Consider the following 27,193-nt stretch of genomic DNA (forward strand, 5'->3'; position numbering starts at 1 on the left):
TCCTCCCTCTGCTCCCCAGGTGTTCGTTCTAAGTTTATTTTTTATTTTAATCTCCGGAATTTTCTCCAGGTCCTCCGTCCTCCCTCCTGCATTAAAAAAAGCCACTATCCCAAACAGATGTTACAGATGTCAGGGGCGTCAACTGCCCGATCACACACAGGCTTCTTTTGGAGTTAAAAATCCCTTTATTTGGGGGGACCTCGCTTTCAAGTGAAATAGCCCTGAAATAGCCAAATGTCCTGACTGCGAAAGGATTCTTTCTTTCTCAAGTCCATTCTGGCTTGCTTTTGGTCAGTTGCAGGCAGACGAAACCTCGGCCAGTGAAGTCGCCTGGTTCGTTTCCAGTTTGCGCATCTCGTCGAGGGGGGGGGGGTAAGGAAATGCAAAGAAACGTCGCCTTTCATGCTGGGCCAACTTCATTCAGAGAAAGGAAGGCTCCTTCTCCTGTTCCCCACCCTCTCCAACACGCCACGGTTTTGCTGGTTTGTAAACCAATTTCCTCCTCCAGCCGAGAAGGAAAACACGCCCTTTTCGTTGACTCAGAAGTCTTTTCCCGCCGCTGATCGTTGGGAAACTGACTTTTCTCGGCTATTAACGTTTAGGGCTGGATGTGGGGCGAAATGAATCCTGCTTTATTCCCGTTGCAATCAATGGGACTCGCTGGGCCCATAGATTTCGATGGAGTGTGCTTAACTCGCGAGCCCAACCAGGGCTATTCAGAAGCAAGTCCCGCTGAATTCAATGGGGCTTAAGCCATAGCTGTCAACTTTTCCCTTTTTTTGCGAGGAATCCTATTCGGAATAAGGGAATTTCCCTTTTTTTAAAAAGGGAAACGTTGACAGCTAAGGTTTAAGCTCCTAGGAAAGTGGGGCTAGGATTGCAGCGTCCAAACCCATAGTTTCTCTTCTTGCCGCCCCCACCCCAAATTGACCTCCCTGCCAATTTGGATACAATAAAGGAACTGGAGGCCCCTCGACTGTCCAGTATCGGACCACTTTGACCGGATATCCCCAGCCAATGTGGACAGACTCCTCAGAGCTGGAAAGCCCACCACCTGTCCTCTTGACCCGTGCCCGTCTTGGCTGATTAGAGCGTGTCCAGACGAGGTGCGGGCCCCCCTGGGTGATATCATCAATTTGTCCCTTGGCACGGGGACATTCCCAGGGGAACTGAAGGAGGCAGTGGTGCGTCCGCTCTTAAAGAAAACATCATTAGATCCCTTAGATCTATTCAATTACCGCCCGGTTTCGAATCTTCCATTCCTGGGTAAGGTGATTGAGAGAGCAGTTGCTGAACAGCTTGGTAGGTTTCTGGATGAAACATCGGCTCTCGATCCATTCCAGTCCGGCTTCCGCGCTGGTCATGGGACCGAGACAGCTCTGGTCGCCCTAACAGATGATCTCTGCAGGCAGCTGGATCGAGGCGGGTCGGGGCTGCTGATTCTTCTAGACCTGTCAGCAGCCTTCGACATGGTGAATCACGAACTCCTAGACCACCGCCTTGCCGATGTGGGGATCCAGGGCACAGTCCTCCAATGGCTGCGCTCCTTTGTCTCTGGTCAGGGACAGAGGGTGGCGCTTGGGGGGGAATTGTCATCACGCCACTCCTTGGTGTGTGGAGTGCCTCAGGGTGCGATTCTCTCCCCGATGCTTTTTAACATCTTTATGCGCCCCCTCGCCCAGCTTGTCCGGAGTTTTGGGCTGGGTTGCCATCAGTATGCCGATGACACCCAACTCTATCTGTTGATGGACGGCCATCCTGACTCGGCCCCAGACACACTGACCAGATGTCTGGAAGCTGTGGCTGGATGGTTACGTGGGAGCCGGTTGAAGTTAAATCCTTCAAAGACAGAGGTCCTCTGGCTGAGACGGGACGATATGGGATTGAGGGGGCAACTCCCATCTCTTGCGGGGGTGCAATTAGTGCCAGCATCGTCCGTTAAGAGTTTGGGTGTAATCTTCGATACCTCCCTCTCTATGGAGGCACAGATTACAGCTATAACAAAGGCGGCATTTTTTCATCTCCGCCAAGCTAAGCAGTTGGCTCCTTATCTCTCTCGCCCTGACCTAGCCACTGTGATCCATGCGACGGTCACCTCCAGACTGGATTATTGTAACTCGCTCTATGTGGGGCTGCCCTTGAGACTGACCCAGAAACTCCAGCGGGTACAGAATGCCGCGGCGAGACTCCTTAGGGGGTCTTCGCTGCGAGATCATATTCATCCGGTACTATACCAGCTGCACTGGCTCCCGGTGGAGTACAGGATCAGGTTTAAGGTGCTGATTCTAACCTTTAAAGCCCTATACGGCCTAGGACCCTCGTACCTACGGGACCGCCTCTCCTGATATGTCCCACAGAGAAATTTACAGTCTGCAAATAAAAACATCCTGAAGATCCCAGGCCACAGAGAGGTTAGGCTGGCCAGGGCTTTCTCGGCCGCGGCTCCAATCTGGTGGAACGCTCTGTCACAAGAGACTAGGGCCCTGCGGGACCTGACATCTTTCCGCAGGGCCTGCAAGACAGAGCTGTTCCACCAGGCCTTTGGTCAGGGCGCAGCCTGACCCCCTCCTCTGGCAATCTGCACAGAATTTTGCTTAATGGTTGCCATCAATTTGATTTTAATCTGATTTTAATTAATTTTATAATGAATGTTTTTAGAATGTTGGATTATTTTGATTGTTGTTAGCCACCCTGAGCCCAGCTTCGGCTGGGGAGGGCGGGATATAAATAAAATTTATTATTATTATTATTCTGCCAAGACCTGAAGTATCATGGGGAGAGGGGAGGGGCATTTCCTTCCCTTGGCTTTATTTATTTGTTTGTTTGTCTGTGTGTCTGTCTGTCTGTCTGTGTGTCTGTCTGAGTAAGTCCTCATCAGAAGACAAGCAAGGGCAGCTGCTCCGTTTGCAGTTCTTCCGCGTGGCTCCTATCTTAAATCCACGAGGCTCATCACAAGAGAGCAAGCGAGGAGGCCCCAAACCGAGACGCAGAACGATCAGAAATCATTGCGTTTACAGAAGCCCCATTAAGTTCTATGGAGCCAGCGAGGCTTCATCACGCGCGAGAGCCTCCCCCCCACTGCGTTTGCCAGGGTCTTATAAAAATCTGGTATAGGTAACCGAATCCCTTTCTTAGATGACTTTTTTTCTGCCTACCTTAGCGCGCCCTCAAGGTCTTGCCTTGTTGCCCACCCCAAGAGAACTGGCTAACATTTTCACCTGGAAGCGTTGGATTTGCAAGTTTAGTTTCCTTAAGACGCGTGTCGTAAAAGAAAAAATAGCACACAGCCACCCACCCCCAACCTCGCTGCCCTTTGGGGATAAACAAAAAAAACGACGGGTATGATCGGAACTAATCCAGCCTCAGCCCTCCCTCGATATTTTTACAAGCCACCCAGTTTTTTATTTTTGAAAAGGCGAGAGACCTCAAGATTGAAAGAGATTCAAGCTCAGGTTTGTTGTACTCCTAGTGGTGGGAAGCAAATAAAGAGGGAAGTGCGGGGGGGGCGTGGAGATTATTCTTTGCTGACTTTTATACAGGCAATAGGCCTTGTTAAAAGGAAGTTTCAATAGCCGAGTTATTGCATTCCTGGGCTGCTGCATAAGCCCTAGCAAGAGAAGTAGGAGTTTGGGGGGGGAATCGGCACTTAATTTTTAGTGCCCCCCCAAATAAACCCCCCACCACCATCTCCGTTCGCGATCCCAGCGCCCTTTTTCTAGAGGCTGAAAGCGATTAAGCCCAACTCTCCACAAAACGCCGCATTTATGGAGCTACATAATTTTTAATATCACCCTCGCAGGTTTTTATAGTCGATTGTATTATGTTTTTACGGCCATTCGGGGCTCCAAAAACCCTGCTCTCCCCACCCGGCTCCCTTCCTCCCTCTAAAACTGTCCCCGTCCGTTCTTTTCACACACTCAGAACTCATAAAATGGAACAGTTGTGACTTTTTAATGCAAGAGGGCTTGAAGTTTCAATATTTCCACTCTGCTGGATACTCGAAGCAATAAAAAATACAGGAGATTTTAATTATTTTCTGGATAAAATAAAACTTCCTCCCTCCCTCTCTTCCCCTCTCCTTTAAACAAAAAAAGAAAAAAAAGAAAATAAAAAGTATGGGGGAACATATGTTTGGTTCTGTCGTGGTTGGGAAGGAAATTTGCAACGCCTCCTCAGGCGGCCGCCGAGCGGTGCAGGAACAGAGGCTGCAGCCCAGCGCGCAGGGCGGGTCTCTAACCCCTGGGAGGCTAAACCCAAGTGAAAGCGCAACACAGACGCTCCCCCGCGTGGTAGCCAACCAGTGCAGAGTCTCCCGGTCCCCTCGTTATCGACATCTATCACCTCAGTCTGCAATCAGAAGCAATAGCCACTGATTACCTAGAATTTGGCTCCCGGGCCCCGAGAAGGCTGGCTCTCTTTGAGCAGAAGAGGACTGGACTCCTCAGAGTAAAACTCAATGCTTCAGGATGGGTAGATGAAAAGGACCCATTGGGGAAACAGGAATGTTCGAAACACCGCGGATTTTTCCAGGCTTCGTGCCTGGGATGGGGTAGGACATGGGCGTGGACCGGATTGGGGGGGAGGGCTTTTGTTGGGGGAGCAGATTGGGGGGGGCAGAACCTCAGATTTGTATTGATTTAGGGGCCAGCCGCCCCCCTGCTTACGCCCATGGGATGGGGGTGTTATTTTGTTTTTTCAAGCAGACCACAACACAACCTTCACAGAAATTTCACACTCTTCTCCACCACTTTTAGAATAAAATAGGTTTTAGGTTTTCCCCTTAACCTTGCTGGTCTGAGCTTGTAGCCATTTTACAGACGTCGGGATCTGTAAAATAGTGGGAGGGGGGCAGGAGAGCAGAGTGAGCCTGTACTGTTGTTGTTGTTAAATTTGTATGCCAATAATACAGATAATAATAATAGATATGGGAAAGACAGATGATGATGATGATGATGATGATGATGATGATAAAGGTAAAGGTAAAGGTACCCCTGCCCGTACGGGCCAGTCTTGCCAGACTCTAGGGTTGTGCGCCCATCTCACTCTATAGGCCGGGGGGCCAGCGCTGTCCGCAGACACTTCCGGGTCACGTGGCCAGCGTGACAAGCTGCATCTGGCGAGCCAGCGCAGCACACGGAACGCCGTTTACCTTCCCGCTAGTAAGCGGTCCCTATTTATCTACTTGCACCCAGGGGTGCTTTCGAACTGCTAGGTTGGCAGGCGCTGGGACCGAGCAACGGGAGCGCACCCCGCCGCGGGGATTCGAACCGCCGACCTTTCGATCAGCAAGTCCTAGGCGCTGAGGCTTTAACCCACAGCGCCACCCGCGTCCCAGTGATGATGATGATAGATATTGATAATAATAGATATGGGAAAGACTGATGATGATGATGATGATGATGATAGATATAGATACAGATGATAATAGATATGGGAAAGACTAGTCCAGAAAGCAGTAGCAAATAATAAAATTATTATTATTAGTTATTAAGGAGGAGGAGGGGGGAATGGAAAATACCTGCTTCCAGTCAAGTAGGCAGCTAGTGAGCTAGCTGGACTAATGGTGTGATCCAAGTGCATAAGGCACCTTCTGATGATGAAACCATCCCTCCTAGCAGCCCTCTATTCCCCACCATTGCCCCGCCTCTTTTCTTCTCCTTTGTCCATCCTCCTTCATCACTTAAGTTGCAAGGGAGAGTATTGGATAAACCAGGGATGGGAAACTTAAAGATCTGGCACTCCAACCTGTGACACACCTTGGCCACATATAGGGTGGCTTTGGGAGATGAAGATGCCCAGTGGCTGGGTCTCTCCAGCAGGTGGCCTTGCAGTGCACCCGGCTGTCCTACATGCAAAGTTTTGCAAAGCAGAGGCGGGACCAATGGGGCCTGTTACAAAAGACCATCGCTCAGTGCCCCAGGCCCACTCCCTAACAATACCCCCACATTAAACCCATGTCCTGCACCCTGCGACTCAATGGCAAAGGTTTTGCATGCTGCTTGGGTATTTAATTTAAATACACAGCATCTTGCAAAGTTATCTATTTAAAAATAAGTAAAAGGTAACTACGAATGGAAGAGGCAAGATAAGGTTGCAGCCTGCCCATTTAATAAAACAATAGGCTATAAATCTAAAAGCATTTTAAAAAATTGATTTATTGAATTTATATGCCCCAAGGGACCAGAACGGCATGTCAATGGAGGGGAAAATGGCCCTCTATGAACTTTTGGAAAGAAGGTGGACTAAATGAAAATCAAATCAATTAGCAATTGTTGAAAGCTGGTGTATTTCCACAGGTTTATTGAGCGGAATGTCCATTTATCTTCTCAGATCATTTTAGCTGCAGCAGGGGCTGTAGTCAAAAGGGAAGCCTCTTATCTCCGCTGTTTGGGGCCTGTCTTGTCCAGAGAGACTGTCTCCCCTCCTCTCCAGTGCAAACAGTTCACCTGCCTGGGTGGTGCCATCTCACCTTGTTGACTTTCTCCTGTAATTGCCAGTTTATCAGCTTTGCCCCTTAAGCACCCAATCCGCCTGGAATTAAAAGCAACAAATAAACTAAGGCACAAGTGTGCACGCCAAGATAATAGAAGGTTGACATTGGCCATCTTTTGTTGGAATAAGCAGGTCATTCTTTCAGCAGGGGATTTTTTTTGAAGGTATCACCCGATGGAACAGGTCCCAGTTCTGAAATGTAGATAGGATTCCATTTTCCTTCTGCCATCTTTGTAATAGTAAGCTCCTGCACACTCCCAAGTTTCTAAAGGAATTTTCTTTGTGTTCCCAGTTACTTTCTATTCCAAATAATAGGAACTAGAGTTTGTTCTTCAGTTCCTGCATATTAGTATCAAGCATGTCCCTGTCCCATGTGTATTTGTGAAATGTGTTCAGAGGGGAAACATTAGTGACTGTAGGACAGTCTTTCCCAACCTGGTGCCCTCCATATATTTTGGAGTACAGTTGACAGCTGACTGGGGACTGATGGGTAGAGCTATGCATAGATACCCAGCCAGATGGGCAGGGTATGTATAAACAAACATTATTATTATTATTATTATTATTATTATTATTATTATTATTCCCCCACATCCACCCTGTGCCCTCCCAAATCAAGTTGATACACCCTATGCAAACCCTAGAGGGCATCCACCCTATACTGAATGCATCCCTGAAGCAATTCAGGAAGCAGGGCTAAAGGTTTTTTAACCCTATTTTACCATCAAGTTAAAATACGGTCTAGGAAAAATCAGGGGCAATAGATCTAGAACAGGCAGAAACCTATGAAACCTCAGAGGAAGAGGACAGAGGTTGCCCATGATTGTGGTAATGTCAATTGCCCCTTGGCCAGAAGAAAGTTACTTTCACTTTGTAGATGCTCCCTTACAAAGCTTTGCCTTTGCTTCCCGGGGCGATTGGGTGACCTCTTGTGGTGGGTTGAATTATCACGCCAAAGCCAAGAAGCATTAAATGGGGATAGGGCCCAAACATAGACAGAGCTACAGCCATACATGCATCATTCTGTTTATCATCTGGTGTCCTGGAAACAACTAGAAATAATCTGGGTTTTGTCTGCCTTGAGTGCCATTTTTAGCAACTATCAGGCGATGCCAGGACACTTTATATTCAGAATAATACCACAATGGGAGATCAGTTTCATAATCGATTACTCCTTGTGTATTTGGTAGATTCGTTTGAATCTCTTTACTTAAGCAATCCAATCTGGCTTTGTCCAGATTGAGTTATTCCTGGTAATTTCCCCTTTTATCCCTCTTAAAAAGAATAAAGACACAACAGTCTTCTATAAGAGTAATAAGAAGTTTACTCACATTCAGTTCACAGTTGGTTCCCTGAAGGCAGGCTTAAGCTTGTAGCTACAGAACAGAGTTTGAGTTAATCCCATATGGGAATGAGCCCATGTGCTGCTGGCTGAAAGCCAGCAGACAGCAAAATACGTCAGTATCAGCATCAAAAGAAGAAGAACAGGGGAAGATGGCTGCATGACCGGCCTTTTGATGGGGTCTCCCAGGGTCACGCCCCTCTACCTGGTCACACACAGGGGGAGGAAGCTCCAGACTAGAAGTCCTCCTGGCTGGAGTAACACCCTCCCTGTGTGTCCACTCTGGGCAAAGAGGAAGTGTTGTACTTGACTGCTTATGTTACATCCCACAAATTCCACCAAAGGCACAGCAAAAAGACTTACTATTAATCCCCTACCATTGTAAGCAAGGGCATACACCATTCTTCTCCACAGGTGGTTACCACCTGGAACAGCAACACTGGTCATTAAATTTATATCCTGCCCTTTATCCGAGGAGCTCATGGTTCTTCCACCTTTTTTTCTTCTCACAACAAACTTGTGTGGTAGGCTAGTGACTGGCCGAAGGTCGCTCACCGAGCTTTATGGTCAAATGGGCACTTGAAACTAGGACTCCCAGTTGTGGGACAGACAACTTTGCTGTGTATATGATATTTGTCCTTCCCACTAATGGTGAACCTGGAGGCATTCAGAAACAAACCTCTTAAGTTATATCTACAGCTAGCACACACTAGAAATATATATATTTCACGCAGGTGTTATTTCACTACATCACATGTACCGGTATAAGAATATGTCCTAGAACAGCACCAACTTTGTCCTAGGTGACAGAGGTTAAAGAGCCTGAACTAAACTCTGGGCAAGATAATGAGAGAATAACTAACATAGACAATCAGCAGATCATTCAAATTAATTGATTCGGTTTTGTCTGGCGTCTTTTTCTCTGGCTAAAAGCAGCATTGAAATCTGTAGAAGGGGGCTGTTATCTGTCTGTCTCTTCCTGTTATCTGGACCCTGCAACATAAGAGAAGCAGAGGGAGGAGGCAGGGGAACTGCCTTTGAACAGGATCCTGGCTGTTCACTTGAAGAGAGTACAAAATGGCATCTGAGCAATTAGAGACCATTACAAGGAGGATAACTGACAATCCAGTTAAAGTCAAGGACTAAGATTTAAATGCCAGCACCTTTTAAAGATTATGGGGCAGGTTAACCTGGGAGTACAAGGCAGTTTAAAAAAATACTAGGGCGCAAACAAATTCTGCTTGCAAGTCAGATGTGCATGAATGAGTGGTACATATTCTCTCCATAGCTGCATTCTTGCAATATTACAGACTTTCTACCAAATCATTTGTATCCTTGCAGTACATCTTTTTCATGTAGCCTTACCATCTTCATACTTAGGAGAGAGACTTATATTGTGGTATAGCAGCCAGACCACCTACAATATCATTATATATAACCTTCTGATGCCAGTCTTTTTGGTGAGCAAAACATGTGTGCTGTACTAATTTGAGACTACAAAACCCATGATGCAGAGAGATTGCAAGCGAAATACGTGCTCAAATATTTGATGATTCATCCTTAAAATGATATGTAGCTAATAGTGAAATCACTGATGTGCAAGCAGAAGATGTCATTTAAACAGTAGCCTGATTTCCCTGATAATGATCTGTTCAACTTTACACCTATCCCAAAATATACTGCCTACGTCTCCCATACGTCACTTTACTTCCTATCAGCTTGCTGTTCTTCTTGCCAAACAACCTTTCCTTTAAAAGCAGCAGAAAAACAAGCATCTTTTCCGCTGCTTAGTGGGACTGCTGAGATTTGTTAGCTCAACAATTCTGGACTGTGCTCCACAACTCTGACTTTTGAAAATGCGCAGTGCTGTCCCCAGTGCCCATCCCAGCTCAACAATGTTTATTGCCACCCTGGGTCCATCTTCCTTTACCTCTCAGCATCCTTCAGGCTTGGCTGTATCTGAGTGGAGTCAAGGACTTCCTGTTTCAATCTTTTGCCTAGCCTACAAACAGGTGTGTCCTTCAAGTCAGAGGTGGGGAACCTGCCAACTATAACATTCATCATGCCTGACTACTGGTCATGCTGGCTGAGGCTGATGGGAATTGGAGTTGAATGACTTCTGGAGAGCTACAGGTTCCCTGCTTGGCTCAAAGCCTTCCATTATAGGCCCCCATTATATATTGCCACTGTCCAACCTTGTGGTCCATCTATCCGGGTCCTGATGCAAATACATTCTGTCTGCCCTCAAGTAGTTATGCTGTAACACAGCCAAGGAAGGTCAGCGTTAGAAGCCTTTAAGTTCCAGCCCATCAGCTCTTAAAATCAGCCAGTGTTTTTTTTACTTGCTAAAGTTTCCAGAAAAAAGAACCGTTTGCAATCTTTTCTGCTCTGTACAAAATGATCCATAAGAGCGATTTCATGATCTGCAAGTACAATCTGTGTTTAACAAGCAAGGAGATGGAAAGTTGAGCCAATGACATCTCGGAAGAGTTCACCAGCCCAGTAAACCAAGCCTGAACAGTTTTATTAGAGCCACTAGTAGTCCGAAGTGTATACTTAGATCCTACAAAAATATATTGGGTAGAAAAACTAGCCAGAAAGCAACACACATCACTCCAACCTGGGCAGCTGAATCATTTCTTTCCTTTGTACAATTTTGCAGTCATGTAAACTGGCAAGAGTAAATGAGAACAATGACAGTCCCTGAAGAAGAACAAGAGGGACAACCATGTCTCAAAAACAAGTTTTAATAGGCACTGTAATAACCTGTGAAATCAGAGTCAGGGCAGAAAAGCTCAGAGGCCATTAAATGTAATGAAAGCAGCTTTCACTTTCCACATTTCCACTCTTACAGCAGTTTTATGCGAGCATTTCGCAGGCATAACATTTACAATAGCAACTCTATATAAAGCCAATTTAATTATCTTTATCAAATGGCAGATAATAAATTTTGCTGTTCAACAATGAAAATCAATTGTCAACATAAGCTATGGATAACAGCTAATAAAATGACCTTCTGTAAACCTGGGATGAACAAGACTAGCTTCCGCGTTAACAGATGTAATAAAATTTCCTTCCCTGCTTTCAGGCCACCTATTCAGGTGCTAGCTTGCTGGATTGAGTTACATTACAGATAGAACCTAAGATAAATGAATATCTGAGCAAATACTTAGTATTTGTTGTTACAGATTACTGAATCAGTGCTACGTTTGGAAACTATTGGTGACCCTGGACCTGAGAAAGAAATAATGAACTGAAAGGGCACATGTAGCGCCCTCCAATGCACAGTCAGTTGCAGAAAGATCGGTTGAAACATCAATGAGATTTGATTGTGTGGAATGTGATACATAAGTAGCAGTCAAGTACAACGTTCCTTGTTTTCCTAGTGGACATGCGGGAAAATGTTTGGTCCAGCCAGTCAAAAACTTCTTGTTTCCTCCTGGCTGGGACATACTTCCTTTGCATGTGACTAGAGGTGGGCGTGACCTTACCTGTCCAGGTAACAAAAGGACAAGACACGCAGCACTCTCTTTTTGACTTCCTCCCTCGTTAGAGCAGTTTTTAGCTAGAGATGCTCTGTTGGCTTCCAGCCAACAGAGGACACTGGGGTTATCCCCTATGGGATAGCTCCACTTGTATATAGGTACTTTGTAACTAAGTCTGCCCTCAGAGATCCAACTGTGAACTGAATTTAGGTAAACTACTTTTATATACTTTACACAATATTGTGGTGTGTTTACTCTTTTAAGAGGGATATAAGGGAACTTACTAGGAACCTAATAGTGAGAGGCTTACAGAAGCCTGCAACAGTTATCTGCTGTGCGTTTAAAAGGAGAATGTGAAACTCTGCTAAGGAACCTGCTAGCGCAAGTTAGGAGGAATATTAATAAACAATATATCCTCTCCTGCCTCCCTGAACATCCCAACAGATTAAATATGAGTGATGAGTGAATTTAAAAGTGATTGGAGCTTGATACTAAAGACAGGCAGCATACATGCTTTTAGATGTTTTTAATTGTTCTTAAATGTTCTAAATAGGTTAATACCATTGGAGAGTGTTTGCCTGACAGGAGCATAGGAACAACTCGGTAAGATCCACACCCGTGCTCTGCTGTAGGAGGCAAATGTCCTGGCTTAGCTTCAGGTCTCAGTTGTGGAGAAGACTTGCCTTCTTGTGCTATGTAGAGTAAGCCTCAGGAGACAGAGCTCAAGGGTTTGATGACTCTATACACTGCTGCCAAGGAATCTAGGATCCTTAAGGTACAATAGGGTTAAGTCGAACATCTTCTGGGCCTTTCTTCTGAGATGGAGATCTGTTGAGTTCATCCCCATATATCTTCACTTAATGAGTCAATGCGTTATGTGTATGAGGATTGTATCCCTGAGTCTGGGAAAGCCCATCAGAGCAGAGGCCAATCTGGGGAGGAAGGCTTGATACTAAAAGTGCTTTTGGTCATTTGTTAGAGAAACCCAGGTTAATTCAATTTACAAATAAGGCACACATGTTTGATATGTTCAAAAGGCCTGTTTCCCACCCAGCAATGTGTGTTGATTCCTCTTGTAGAAAAATAAGCTTAACGATGCTGGACATTTCATGTATTTATTAGAAAAGAAGGTGTTAAAAAAATTCAAAAATAGTGAGTTAAAGCATTTATTAAGAGACTGGTATTTTCAAACTCTCTTCACAGCTAATTTGGGACACCAACATTATAGCACTACATACAGAACTCAAACTATTAAGCCGTGAAACATTGAAGAAACAAAGACAGATGCTGTACATCCTTAGTTCTGTACTCTAAATGGATATCTTGACTTTGGAAAAGTTGGGTCTCCTTTGTCCTCCTCCCTGGTCTTTTCGAGGATCAATGCAGATCTGTTCTCTTTATCCTTTTTGATACTCCTTTTATGCTGTAGGGTTAAAGAGCTCAGCTGATCATTTATTCCACTTTATGTTCTAAAATTTACGATACGCACTACAGTACACAGTTCACTGACTGGCAAAACCACACAGAAGATGACACTGGATATTTGGCGCTTTTGAAAGATAGACTTATTACAATTTTAGACTGGCCTAGCAACTTAGTGATGATTTAAAGCTGGGTCAACAAATGCAAAATGAAGTGATAGAAGAGATTGCTCCTCTTAATACTACAGGTGGACAATACCACTTAAGGGGGGGGGGAATCCAGTGAACAAAAAACTAGCACAATGTAAAAATGTTCAAGTCCAGGTCTGGGCCTGTCACGCTGATTTTTTACCAGCAAGGAGCTTTGAAATATTGGGGAGCATTTTTTAAAAATAGCATTCCTTATCTGGAGTCTACCCTACCATCTCTTTCGGCTTGTTGGGCAAACCATGCCTTAATATATGGAAAACAGGGTTCCACTAACCATTTTTTCTAATGCGTTTGCAAAATTTAATTTTCCATCTGTATGAGAATACTGGAAAAGCCAGATGTCTCTGCTATAAGCTGCAGTCAAGGTGGAATACTGAATTTAGTTTCTCATCCTTACAGAGAGAGTCATCTGCATTCTGAGACAACTGTAGGTGCCAGCAATATCAGCAAAAAAGTTCTGTTCTGTGGTATTTTATTGGCACAGCCAGTTAAGGTGGATTATCAAGTCTTAGCAGTGATCTATGAGAGAACCACACCAATACCACCCAGAAAAAGAAATTCGTAATTATATTCTTTACCAGACAGTATGGTTTTTTGTTTCAAGACAACTGTATTTATCGGGTTGGATGTAACCTGCTCCAAATTCATCCAAGACCTGTAAGTTTTGCAACATTACCTGTATTTATTCTCCATCTGCTGGTCATGGGGCGGGACAAGGAGATACACAGCACTGAAGCCCCACTGCCTGATTTTAGCAGCTGTCCAAGTTTTATTTGCAGCCAATAAGGGTAAGATTCTTGTTTTTAAAAACGAAAGCTACTTTTCAAGATTAACTCTCTTCCCAGTACCAAATTCCATACTTCATTCAATTCTATCTAAAATCTTCTACAATCTTATGCCGCCTAAGGATTTTTGCTAGAAATTCTGCAGAGATTCTGGCTTTGGTTTGAAAGTGTGATGCTTTGAAGGTACAAGGTTGCACCACTTTCGTTTTGGACCACTGCAAGTACACATTCAAGTTCACTTTACCTCTTCGTGAGAAGCCAGACTTTCTACAGCACAGTCCTAGGCCTATCTACTCAGAAGTCAGTCCCAGTGAGTTCAAGGACTACCTCCCTAATCTTCTACATTTCCAGTGTGCTTGTTATACTGAACTATGGCTATCTCCTAGCTCTGATTAGTCCCCACAAAATTGTAGATTCTTACAACCTTGTGATTTTCTTGTTCTACAGAAAATACAGCAGTTACCTGGAAGAAAGGAACTCCTCCACTGATACACACACTTGTCTCCAAGAAGGATTTTTCACTTAGCGGGCTCCCATTGGTCTCTATTATATCCTCCTCATCCTCCTCCAAATCATCCTGGGAACACAACAGTAAGCCTGCTCTATCAGTGAATACAGATAGAAGCCCCGCCATAAAGTTAAATGTACAGCCGAAAGGAGGTGCTTTTGTGTAACAGGCTAGTTTCATGAGTACACAACAAATGAAAACTTTTCATTCCTTGCGCTGTGCACTTTTGCCTCCAGCCCTGCCCACCACTGGTATGTGGCCCTTAAAAAAGGTTTGCCCCCTTGCTCTACAGCTACTTACCAACCCTAGACCTGCAGGCATATGGCAGTATGATTGATAGATAGATGATAGGTAGATATCTCACTTCTATTTATGTACCGTATTTTTCGCTCTATAACACGCACCTGACCATAACACGCACATCGTTTTTAGAGGAGGAAAACAAGGGAAAAAACATTCTGAATGAAACAGTGGATGTATCATTTTTGTGCTTCATGCTGTGGCCACAGACATGTGATCTGATGGTGAATTTGGGGTGACCCAATGCAAAAATCCTGAGAATCCCTGTGGATCCATGCTTTGTAACCACATTTTAAGTGGGGAGGGAAGGAAAAACACAGAAGGGACAAGGAGCACGAGAGGGGTGTGCAGAGAAGCAGCTGGCTAAGAATGCAGGAGAGGGGTATAACGGGAGGGAGGAAAGGAAGGCAAAAGTTTTCCCTCACCTACCCACCCAAGCCAGCCAGCTCTCTCTCTCTCTCCCTCCTGCATGTTTTCAGCAGCACCGGAGCACAGAGACGACACTCTGCTTTCCCCTCTGCTTGCCTGGAGGGGAGGGGCTTTCCCTGCTCTTTGTTCCGTTTGAGCAAACACAGCAAGGAAACAGAGGAGGGTGGGCAGTAAGACCCTGAGGCAGAATGCAGGAAAGCAGCCGCTTCCTCTTTTCAGGTTTCCCTTCTCCGAGACGTGCGATTTGATTTTTGCCTGATTTTTTTTGCCTCCACTCGCGCCATTTTGCTCCAGGGACCACACATTCGCTCAATAACACGCACAGACATTTCCCCTTCCTTTTTAGGAGAAAAAATCTGTGTGTTATAGAGGGAAAAATACGGTACTTCTGTATCTCTGCCATTAAGAATTACACATTTGAAGAAGCATCTTTCCTCCCCGCTTCTAACTTCCGCAAATACCTTTTCAGGAGCTTTGGGCGTAGCTGCGACTTCTGTCTGCTTTTGCCTTAATCTTTCCAGCAGGACATCGCGAGGTTCTGTTTTCACAACTGTCACTGGGTACTGGTATCCTCTCCTTTTTGGGGTGGCTCCTTCAGGAGAAAAGTAAGTTTAAGTGACACCTAAAACAGCCGTTTTTTGGCACAGAAAAGCTGCTAAATTTCACACTTGGATCTCTCCATGACTCATCGTTTCCCTGCAAATACCTGTTGGGACATCCACTTTAAGTTCCTCCCTCAGGAAGCCATTAATGCGAGTTGACCCATCCTCGGTTTCTTCAAGGAGTATCTCTTTCTGCTTCAGGAGCACATTCTTATCATTCCTCATCCTGTCAAGGAGCCTCTTCAGGGCTTCTGCTTCAGTATCTTTTTGTCCTGCAATATGGTCCGTGACTTTAGCAACTGACGAGCTGCAATTCTCATCTAAACCCTGAAAGCAAAATGCAAGTCTTAAAACACTCCAGAGTTGTAGCAACTGGTAAACATTTCCATTTTTTATCATATAGTTCCTACTAACCACTGTAAGAAATCTAAACACCACACATACACATGGCACCCAAAACCCAGAAGTGGGAAGCACCCTGTAGAGTCCTTGTGGCTCCTGAGGAGACCCTCCCCAAAGCCAGAAGAGGGCATCCTCTTCAGGGTCAGGGAATCATCTCCTGAATCACAAAGACTCTCCACTTAAACACATTTCACTTATGCATGGGGAGCCCAGAACGTAATCCCCACATAAGTGGGGAGTCGCCTGTAATCAGTCAAATGGAAACCATGGGACTCAGAGAGACATAACAGGTCTTTTTTAATGACAGCTATTTTTTTTCTAATTAATTCACAAAAACTCCTAGATGAGCTTAATACTAGGAACTTTCTTTACAAAAGGTGGAATTAATAAATATAATGCTGGACAAAAAGGGCTTAAGCTTGGTTTCATACATACAAAGGCCCATGTTCTCAGAAAACCAAGTTAGCTTCCAGGTAGCAAAAATATTTAAGCTTTCTTCTTTGCCAGTTCTCCTCTACAAAGGCTTCTAAAACTCTGGAAAACCACTAGTGGCACTGCCCAGACATCTCCTGACTTCTTTGTCAAATTATAAGCAGCAGCGTATAGGGTGTTAACAGACACAGAAATTGGGCTGGGGCAAAAGGGAGCAGCAGCAGGTGTGGGGAAGGAATGAAGCACTCCAATTTCAGCAATGTGCCCCAGCATGCTCACCCTGAACCACCTAGTTTGCTTTAACTATGCTTTAATGTATCATGTGAACCAGGTCCTGTTGCTTCGGCAGGAAGGTTGACTAGAAAAAGTTGGTCCAGAATCAGGCCAGAGGGCAAACATTTTCTAAAAGCGCTATATTGTGCTTGAAAGCACATCACACTGCACACAGAAATGATCGTTCCATTGCACATCCTGGCACAACCGGAGCTCAAAGCAAGGGTACTGCAACTTCATTTGCCTTCACCAATATCAGGTGGCCAAATGAGAGTTGTTAGGAGACCTCTATTCTTCCCAGAGAGCTACAATTGCCAGAGTTCCCAGAGAAGAGGGACTAACTATTAAGCCACTCTGAGAATTATACCTCTGTGAGTGGAGTAGAGGGTCCAGCACCCTTAACTAGCTAACATTTCCCAGATTCATTGGGAGAAGGAATGGCTGTTTAAAGTGGTATGGTGCTGCTTTAAACATATAGTGCAGAGGGGCCCAAAATGTGTTTGAATTCTTCCATGTAAAGATGGGCAACTCTCCCCAACCTCAGCCAAATACCGGATGTTGAATGGGCCCAGCCTTTCAAACTGTTCTCGATTGAGAATCAAGTAATTTTTACACCCAAATGTTATCCAATCCAAGATGTTACATATATGCTACCACAGACCGGTCTTGTCTATCTAAAGCAAGAGTGGGCAACCTACAGTATTTGGCCTATTATGTGGGTGGCAAGGGGTGGAGAAACAGGAAGGCACACAACAACAACAAGAAGAAAAAACAGGAGGCCCAGCGCACCACTGCCCCTGACCACCCAACACATTACCCCCAAGAGATTCTCCACCCATGGCCTAAAGTGGTACAGTACTTTTAGGAAGTCTGTCATTGGGCTGTAAGATGCTAAGTAACCTTGTAGATTCTTTGTAGGTGTTCTTTTCTGGTGCTGAGGAAGGCTGCCTGTTGATCAACAATGCAGTCCATCTTTGTAGCCGCAATTTCACTCCACTTATTTGTTTCCTGGCACATGTCTTTCAGGAGCCTGTCCAGGTCCTTGCAGTGGCTGGCTGATTCCAGCAATATCTGAACATTTTCTTCGTTGGATTGCCTGATCTCTTGTGAAAAATCATTCAGAGGCAGTGTTAATCTGCTGTGCTGCAAAGTTGTAGAGTTGACAAGGCCAGTTGTCTGCCTGTATTAACAGATTTAGTAATAGATTAAACTTTTGATCCAAGTACAGTTGTACGTTGGCTTTCAAAGAGCTTAGTTCTCAAACGTTTTGGCTCCCTAATGCCGCAAACCCCGAAGTGACTGTTCCGGTTTTCAAACGTTCTTTGGGAAGCCAAATGTCCGATAGGGCTTCTGCAGCTTCCGATTGGCTGCAGGAGCTTCCTGCAGCCAATCAGAAGCCATGCTTTGGTTTTCGAACTGACTTCCGGAACGGATTTCATTCAACTTCTAAGCTACAACTGTACTTGCTTTTCATGGCACACAGCAGGCTTATTGCGTTGGCTATCACTTCCTATGTGTTGAACAGGTCACATTATTACTGTGGATACTTTCCTGCATTTATATAGTGAATGAGTGCTCAAAAGCACTGAGCTGCAGTCCTTTCTTGATACAGTAACTAGTAATTTTGGGGGCCCTCGGTAGGATAAAGCCTAATCATAAATACAGTGTTTCATTGAGATAGCATCAATGAGTATCCTTAAGGATAGCTGAAGAATGTAGCAAAAGACAGAACCTTCGGGAACTGTTACACGAAGTTTTATTTCATTCATCCAGCAGGCACACCACAGCTTACAACTACCAGCATCTCTCTGATTTTATGTTTTATTAAATATATAACCTTTGGACAACTAACCACAAAAATAGGTCAGGCACCCACATTGTTCAGAAACTAATTTAGACCATTTGATAATAGTTTGGAAGCAGTCCTAAACTTAAGTTTTATTCATTCAACTCCCAGAATTACTCATTACTAAGTTCATAGCAGTCACAACTAATTAATGCAAGTCCCAAAAAATGTACAATAAGTCAGTCAGTTATTACTAGGTGCTGCATTCAAGCATGCTTAGGTTTTGAGATTTTTAGAATCAGACTTCTACATTTAGAAGGCTCACACATCTGAACTCTTACATAGCCTACCTGCAAAATGATTGCAGGGTAAGCCTAATGAACATGTGCGTAGCCTTTAAGAGACATTTAAGCGATAAGCAAGTTGAAGAGCTTCCTTACAAGGTTATGCTTTCTTGGGCAGCACCAATACTCTTCTTCACCATTTCACCTTTCTCCAGCACTTCACTTAGATTCTGCTGGGTTTCTTGCTCTAGCAGGCCCAGAGAAGCAAGAAGCTGGGAAGAGGCCTAGAACAAATGCAGAGAATTAAAACACAAATCTACTGGTTTTTAGAGCCACAACATAAAAAGAAAGCCAGTGTACTTTTTGATGATCATGGGAAAACATTTTAAATATTCTGCTGCATGGAACTTCAGGCGCTCGACAGGAGCTTGTGAATTAGGAATGGGGACAGTTACCTGCTGCACCACACAAGTTGTACATTAGGCTGACAAGCATATTCGAAAAATAACATCTGTTCCTACAGATAATGGAACCTATATTTAAGTACACTGTTCTCCAGCACTATTAGTCTCCTTTTCGTTGAATATATGCCCCCTCTTATGCACGCTAACACCTCATTGTTTCCCTCTCTCAGATGCACATTCAGGAGTGCAACACTCAACTCCTTCATCTACCTAAATAGGATGCAGCCAGCTGGCTCTCACATGGTTTCACTGCACACTGCTGTGCAGGAAGGTATCAATGGCAGCATGTTGAAATTCATGACACAGAAGCATCTAGGCCATATTGCACAACACACTAACCCTGTTACAAATGGGGGGGGGGCAGGGCAGTGGTGCAGAGGGAACACAGCATACGAGAGTGAAGTACACAGAAACACACCGCCCCCAGCTGCAGGGTGCACAAATGAGTGTTTATTTCTTGAATGAACACTATGAAATAACAGATAAACTTCCAGTTCCCATACAAAGAACTGTGGCTTGTATGGATTGCTCAACACAAAAAAGGGCCAAATATGCTGTGTTATATGCCCTTCTCCTGCATATTGCGGCATTTAAATGGAACCTGAAGTTGAGAGCTGCAACTTGACTTTCCCCACCTCTACAGGATGGCAAATGCTTGTGCAATGAAACATAAGGTGAAGGGCACCAGAACCAACAACCCTCACCAGTCCAGTCTGCCTATCAGCCATGGTCACAGTTCTGCCTGCCTCTGTCTGATTACATTGAGGACCTGCAGAGACTAACTTGGCCTATTCCTTATTGTGCTGCAAAAAGCAGAGATACCTTTTTAAGGGCCACCTTAGACAACACCACCTCTTCCTGTAAGCTCTCACAATCTTGCTGAAGTTGAGCCAGCTTCTGGGAAATGTCCTCCTGTAGTTTACTCAAAGCAAGAGAATGGTCTTGGAAGAATATAGTCATTTCCTCTCTATAACCTGTCATCTATAAACAAGAAAATGATAGATCAAGGTTCAGAAATACACCAATGTTAGGACTTGTAGTAGGGTTTTTAAAAATTACTCCAGCCACACAATCTCTGTACACATCCACACACAATGCACCATCAATTCACAACGCCAAAGCATGGGACATTTCACTACCTTGCTTAGATACTTTCTTAAAATATTATTGATGTTGCTGTTATATATATTTTATATCAAAGAAACTTTCGCACATACTTGAGTACAATAGTTCAGGATATGGCAGAAGCTGTTCAGAAATTACCTTTTCAGCCAGGGATGAATATTTATGCAAATTATCATGAACTTGAGAGTTCAGATTCAGAACAAATTTCAACACAGGTGACAGACTCCTCAAGGCTTGGTCCAATCCTGATGTGTGCTCTTCCTAGAACCAAGAGTAGATTGTGGGGTATAAGACAGTTCTTCTACTTTAAATCATTTTGAGTTCAGTAAGAAAACTGATTGTTGTGGGAAGTGGAAAAGGAAATGTTACAGTTCAAAACCACCAATGGCTTCTTGTTCAAAAGCCATGTTGGCTCAAAAATTAAGGCGAGGGCAGCTGTAACCTGGCTCCAGAAAATGGCTACTATAACTAAACTGCAGTCTGGTAGAATGGTCAAGGATTTACAGAAGGGTGGCAGCTGATTGAGCAAGACTGTGCTTGAGAGCTAAGGCAACTCCCAAGATGCCCAATGACCAAGTACCTCACCTGTCGCAATGAGGTAGATAGGTCATTTGCAGCAGATCACTTGCTGGATGACTATTATTTGTTTTCTGTTATAACTCAGAAGCTTTTTCCCTACAGCAGCTGGCTATATTCTTTCCTAGCTTCTTCCCTGATGCCACTCTGCCAAGGAACAGGGAATGGCTGGGAATGAGGCTGAACGAGAACCATTCAAAACATCAGTAAGTGGCTTCTACACGTCATTTCTTTTGCTGACTGCAGAGCTTCTCCTTCCCTGGTTTAGAGAGCCATTATCAGTTACATTTCCACACAACTGTCCATTTCAAGCCATCAGGATATTTTACAGAAACAATTCAATAATTGCTGCCCATGTCACTTATACTTACTAAGAGTTTCCGGAGATCATTTTTATTTTGAGATGTCAGAGACTCCTGATTCAGTATCTTTTCAGAAGCTAGAGAAACTTCAGTGGAAACCATCTCCTGCAGAGAGCCGAACGCTGAAATTATAGCTGATGCAGTAACTCCAAAAGCTGAAGAATTGGCAGACAGAAGATTACCTACCGAGAGAGATGGGCGCCACAGTTTAAGTGAGTCACTTCTCAACAGGACAGTCTTCCCCAAGATTTCAGGAACAAGTCTGACTCCAAATTCAGTTTCAGGGGAAGGGAGGTCTTCTGAATGACTACTGCACAGAAAGATTAATTGAGGCACTTACCAACCGAAGAAGTGTAAGAGTCCAGCATTTGTTGGTGTTTCCAACAGTTCTCATTGATGGAGTTCTTCATATCGCAGAAGAAGGCATTCATGTGTTCTGCAAATGTCTTTTGGACTTCCTCATTATGCTGTTCGACTGCTTTTTTACGATCCAATTTTGCATGCAGACCCGAAACATCTGTGGTTGTTTCTTTAACAGCATTAAGCAGCTAAGGCAGAAAGGTTTTGACAGTTTTCAGTTCGCATCACACTGATTACAAAATCAGTACAGATTAGGTGATGTTAAAAAGGTAAAGGTCCCCTGACAGTTAAGTCCAGTCGCAAATGTTAAGCAACCTTCAAATCAAACAAGCAATTATTCCAAATTGTAGAAGATAGTATCTAGTGTGAGCACCCAAAGGAAAACCTGTGTATGGACAGTTGCTCACAAATGGCTTCCATGCAGTCAGGACTCTCGCACAATTGTGTTCTCAGTCATATTAAATCCCTACGTTTAAGAAGTTTAGTGTTTGGGTATCAGGGGCAGACTCTGCAGTGCAGTCCAACACTCAATTTTTAAGCAAGTGCCAACATGCAACATATGAAAAAGCTAGTGTTGTAACTAGAGGTGGCCCAAGCTGCATGGAATTGCTGGGGTCCAGAAGTGAAAGTTGAAAAGAGCTATTGAGTTCAGATAGCCTGCTGGGGAACACACTATTTCCTAGCAACTTCAAAGCTTCATTCCAAGGCAACCCTGTGCCTTTTGCTGCAGGGCATGGTGCTAAAACACACTTGGTGCATAAACAGCAGCAAACAAAAAAGACCTTCCAAACAAAATAAAAGGAGAGATGGAAGGGGTGGGGTGTTGAAGCTTCAGTCCCCTCTGGATGCCCTTCATGAGAGAAGTAGACCATTCTCTTCCACTTTTATCCCAAATCATTAACAGATCATTCTTATGGTCTGGGATGCACTTCAAGATTTTGAAAGCGGCCTGAAAACCTATGCAGCGCAGACAGCGTAAGTTATAATCATGACGTTATAAGCGTATTGCCCATTCAAGTGCTAGTGGTGAGGAAATTGGGAGAGTGAATTTTGTTAACCTTAATTGCAGTGCCATGAAGTTTTTCTTCTGTGTTCTCCAAAGCTGATGCTATATACACTTCTTCCTCAAGAAGAACCTTGGTTGTTTCCAAGTGCTTCTGTGTGTCTTCCAGCTCTTTTTCCCTAACCTGCAGGTTTGTCTTGCACTTCTCCATTTCACTTTTATGAACTGTGAATAACTCAGTGACCTGAAATGGAAAGTAATCCAAAACAGTTAAAAAACACTTGAAAGAAATACTATGAGCTGTTAGAGCAGGGGTGGGGAACATCTTTGGCCCAACACTTTATTTCTCTCCACCTATGGGTGAACTTTGTCAGGTGGGCGGGACCACCTGAAGGAAGGGACCCAGGGAAGGAAAAGCTTGCTGCTAATGATTATCAGAACAGCAAGCCATGGTTTGTTGTTGCATCTGAAGGGAGATATTGTCAGACTGCTTCGTTACACTAGCTTCAACAAATTTAATTTGCATCTCACAGAAAAGCTTTCACGTGAACAAAAGTTGACAATGCTTTAAATATATTGCATCAAGTGAGTAAAGTACATTATTGTCTCCTTTTTCTTACCAACATTGTTCATTCCTGGACATGCTGAACGCTGTTGGTTAGATGGAAACATGTCAATGTGAAGATGTTTTATTTTCATCTAGCTATTCTAAAGCTTTTTCAGAATGTAAACATATTACCCCTCCTTACTCCTCCCAAAAGGAGCCACGTAGGCTAATAACAGTCTACCAACTTACTCTTTTCAATTCTTCCTCCATTGCGCCAATTTTATCAATATATTCTGCAATTTGTTCCTCTTGAACTGTCAACTTCCCATTAAGAGCACTAAAATTAAAAAAAATTAAAAAAATTACGTATGGTGAACACTGAACAAGTTGACTCTGCCTGTGCAAGACAATTAAATATTTGTAAGAGCAAGGAAAGAAAGACATATCTGGAAATTCCCTGTTTAAACGCTATTATGATTTTAAATTTCTTCTATCACTAATTATTGATACAGATTTCTTCTTAATATATAGGAGCAGCCCATTTACAATGAAGTCTCTGAGATTAAACAAGTGCAAGTGGCCTGTAACTTATACTGTACTTTAGGCATTCTAATATATAGATAGGAGTGTGGTACTTAAAACAAAATAATTATGTACAGGAATGTTGCCTAGGCAGCATATTAGACAAGCAGAACCTGCAACAAAACGTTGTAAGTGTATCACCTTCATGCTCCTTCAAGATGGTACGAACTGCAAAGGGGTTCACAGTGGTCGATTCATACTCCCCCCCCCCACCTTTCCTTTTCCAACTGACACTCAGCAATCTGTGGCTGTCAAAGGCCACGGAACATGTTTGGTCATCATTGTGTTACTGTCATTTTGGGGAATTTTTAAAGAAGCGTTTCACTCTTCTGCATTCCTCGGGTTTCACCAGGGCGTGCGGATGCCTCAATGGCACTGTTGCAGCTCCAACCCTGTTGGCATTCAATAACCTGAGTTCATTTTTAGAGGATATAAGCAAGACCCGAAACAAAACATCTCAGTGTACATTCACCTTCTACCATTAGTGCTCCTTACTCACGGTTCTAGTTAGCTGAGCCCTCCTCAATAATATTCCATTTCATTCCTTCGCACATGTTCCTATTTCTTCTTTTCTAACCATCGCTCAATATCCATTAGCTACTGAGCATGGCCTGTTCTCACTGGGCTGTTTGGGGGGGGGTACTCTTAATTTTTTTTAAAAATAGATTGGATTTGTATAAAATCCTCTCATGTTGAAGCCTCCCTCTTGGCTTTTGGCACCAATCCCATTATCACTAGCCACCTGAGTTCACGATTAGAGGAAGAAACGAAGATGCCATGCTGACCCACAGTGGCCAAGCTTTGCTGTTTTCAAAGTACTCACTCATAGTTTTCCACAGAAATGTAGACACCGTTTTTCTCTCGTGCAGAAGTAAGATCTCGTTTCAAACGTTCAATCTCTTCTGTATATTCCTGTTGAAACATCAGTACAGTGTTGTTACATATCCTCCAAGCTGATTGGCCTTTGCAAACCCCAATCTCAACAGATCTCGCATTGCAACTAATTGAACTAGATCTGCCCTGCAATGCAGTAGGTAAGATCTGAAGAGAACTTATACATAATTAAATTATACTGAACCTTAATGAGTGCCCGTTTCGTGAGTTTCTGGTTCACTTCAGGCTTATTCATGATATTTTTAGCCCTGTGGGCATATTCAAGAGTACTCAGAGTTTCCTGTTGTACAAAAGATATAAAAGTGACAGGTAAGTGTTTTCTGTTTCAGCAAGAGCCTTCCTATAAACATATAATCAATCTCCACTAGTCAATCCCAATGGGGAAAGTTGAATTTCTGTATATACAAATGGCTTCTCACTCTGATCTGCTGTGCATCCTACCAACTTTAATCAGCCCTGCCTACATCAGGCTCTAGGGCTGTAACTCCATTTAAAATAAATCATGGTTGACTAATCATTTGAGTTTTCAAGTTGACAAAATCTGCACATTTGTGTATGTCTAAATAACATGCATTTTAAAGAAAATTGGTATACAGATGATACACATGTCACAGCAACCACCAACTCCGAAGAAAAAGGAGAGTTGTGGCACCATTAAAAAAATTAATTTTATTATGAACTTTGTTAGCCTTTATGGTGCCATGTGACTCTGTTGTTTTTGCTTTAATAGGCTAACTTTCTCGAAATCCTCCTGGAGGAGGCATCCCTGCTTGTGTCAGAGAGAAGGTGGTAGAAATCATTATTATCATTTTCTAATAGTGATACAATTCTGTGATAGTTAATGTTTTTTGTATTAATTTTTTTAAGCCTCCTGCTCAATGGAGATGGAACCTTACTTAATTGAGAATTTTCAAGTTAATGTAGCTCCTTAATCAACCAAACACTGTAGCTTTACCAGCATCCTATCTCCTATCATCCACAGCAATCTATACGTTCTGAGCCAGTTTTACAATGTTGTAGGAAGGCTTAGATTAGCATGCCCTAACCCGTACCCTGCAGCATACACAGAGTCTCCCTGGAATAGGTTAGGAGTCCAGTGATGAAGTCTTGGAAGGCCACCCAATCACTCAAGTTATCTTTGAAACAAGGTACTTTTCAGCCACTAACAGAGTTTGAAGGCAAGAACCTTACCTCCAGATTGCTCGATGCTGGAGAAACGGTAGCAATTATGGAAGTTTTTGTGCGCCCTCCAAGGGAGTCCTGCAGGATTCTAGTGAGCTTAGATTCTCTGTATGGAACGTGAGGGGTTCTTTCAACAAGTGCGGTAATGACTCTTCCCAGAGTCAATAGGGACTGGTTGATAGTTCCGGCTTCACGAGCTCTTTTGTCAACTGCTCCAGAACGACCAATATTCTCACTTCCTGCCAAATCAACCTGGAAGCAATACCGTGGCTAGGTTAATAAGCTGTGACAGTCATAGGTGAGACCTTACTTTCAAATTGTCTAATAAGCCAACACAAGTAGGTAAAGTGTGACCTACTTTTTGCAATGAGCCAAACTCTCCTGTGCTACATGCCTATCTGCTAGGAGTGTATGCAGATCCCTGATCTGCCTTCTGCTGCCCTGGGGGTCACCCACCCTGGATCTGCCCCAAAACAATTCCAGGGGCAGGACTAATGGTTTTAAGACCCAATTTTAACCCAAATTTAAAATAGGTTTCAAACTAGAGCCAGGGGATGCAATGGCAACACACAAGAGAACACCTTCTGCTTACTAGCTGGCCCATCCAGTTCTGTGTGGCATCCACATGCCACAAGATTGATGCCGCTGCTCAACAGCTGTGTGGCATGGATCCTGAGGGGTGTCAGGCAGAAGGAGAGCTGCAGCATTCAGTCTACCTTCTCCCATGAAGATGCAGCCACTGACCAGAGAAGTCCTGGCTCCTTCACCATGGTTTTTCCACCTTGCTTGCCTCTCCTTTCTGCCTGATGTCCTGCCCATTCCTTGACACCCACAGATCATTCGGGGCCCATCCAACCAAACTCGCAGCCATCAGTGGTTTTTGTGCCCAACTTATCGGAGGCCCTCTTAATATGCTCCATTTGGCTCTGGATTCAGGCCTTGGGCAAGTCTAGTGCATTGCCCTAGCACCTATGGTCTCTTAAGACATTTATTTTAAGCAGATCATTTTTTAAAACATTCAGTAAGAGTTTTCACAGTTTTCAAAGCAGCACTGTTTCCCCACCCCTCATTTTTTGTTGCTCCTATATATAATCTATTCTTGGGTTAATCCCAAGGATGGGCACCTACCAAGTTTAGCTTCCCAATTTTAACAAGCTCTTCACCATCTGTTGTCGTTTCTTTCATGTGTAGCGTGACAGAGAACACCGAATGGGAGCGACTGCAAATGGAGTGAAGCATTTCAGATCAATATTCCAGTAGACATTTAAAACAAACACACAGGCTCAGCATTCACTTACATCAAGTCAACTCAAAGTAGAAGCTAAATTGGCTCATTTTACAGATTTT

The 27,193-nt window shown here is 43.8% G+C and overlaps 1 protein-coding gene across 1 annotated transcript in view; it reads right to left on the reverse strand.

Moving 5' to 3' along the window:
* Nucleotides 1-12,420: 12,420 nt before the first annotated feature.
* KIF11 (kinesin family member 11) overlaps nucleotides 12,421-27,193 on the reverse strand; it is a 29,372-nt gene continuing 14,599 nt past the window's right edge. The window contains exons 7-22 of the mRNA XM_053388744.1: nucleotides 26,975-27,065; nucleotides 25,856-26,098; nucleotides 24,849-24,944; nucleotides 24,594-24,682; nucleotides 23,438-23,525; nucleotides 22,697-22,885; nucleotides 21,619-21,826; nucleotides 21,288-21,460; nucleotides 20,479-20,601; nucleotides 20,038-20,196; nucleotides 18,908-19,035; nucleotides 17,582-17,861; nucleotides 15,679-15,901; nucleotides 15,434-15,564; nucleotides 14,199-14,312; nucleotides 12,421-12,742 (exon numbers count right to left, since the gene is read on the reverse strand). Of these exons, the coding sequence (XP_053244719.1) occupies nucleotides 12,617-12,742; nucleotides 14,199-14,312; nucleotides 15,434-15,564; nucleotides 15,679-15,901; nucleotides 17,582-17,861; nucleotides 18,908-19,035; nucleotides 20,038-20,196; nucleotides 20,479-20,601; nucleotides 21,288-21,460; nucleotides 21,619-21,826; nucleotides 22,697-22,885; nucleotides 23,438-23,525; nucleotides 24,594-24,682; nucleotides 24,849-24,944; nucleotides 25,856-26,098; nucleotides 26,975-27,065 (2,461 nt within the window). The 3' untranslated portion in view covers nucleotides 12,421-12,616. The remainder of the gene's footprint in view (nucleotides 12,743-14,198; nucleotides 14,313-15,433; nucleotides 15,565-15,678; nucleotides 15,902-17,581; nucleotides 17,862-18,907; nucleotides 19,036-20,037; nucleotides 20,197-20,478; nucleotides 20,602-21,287; nucleotides 21,461-21,618; nucleotides 21,827-22,696; nucleotides 22,886-23,437; nucleotides 23,526-24,593; nucleotides 24,683-24,848; nucleotides 24,945-25,855; nucleotides 26,099-26,974; nucleotides 27,066-27,193) is intronic.

The sequence above is a fragment of the Podarcis raffonei genome, chromosome 5, assembly GCF_027172205.1.
Source record: "Podarcis raffonei isolate rPodRaf1 chromosome 5, rPodRaf1.pri, whole genome shotgun sequence".
Taxonomy (NCBI): domain Eukaryota; kingdom Metazoa; phylum Chordata; class Lepidosauria; order Squamata; family Lacertidae; genus Podarcis; species Podarcis raffonei.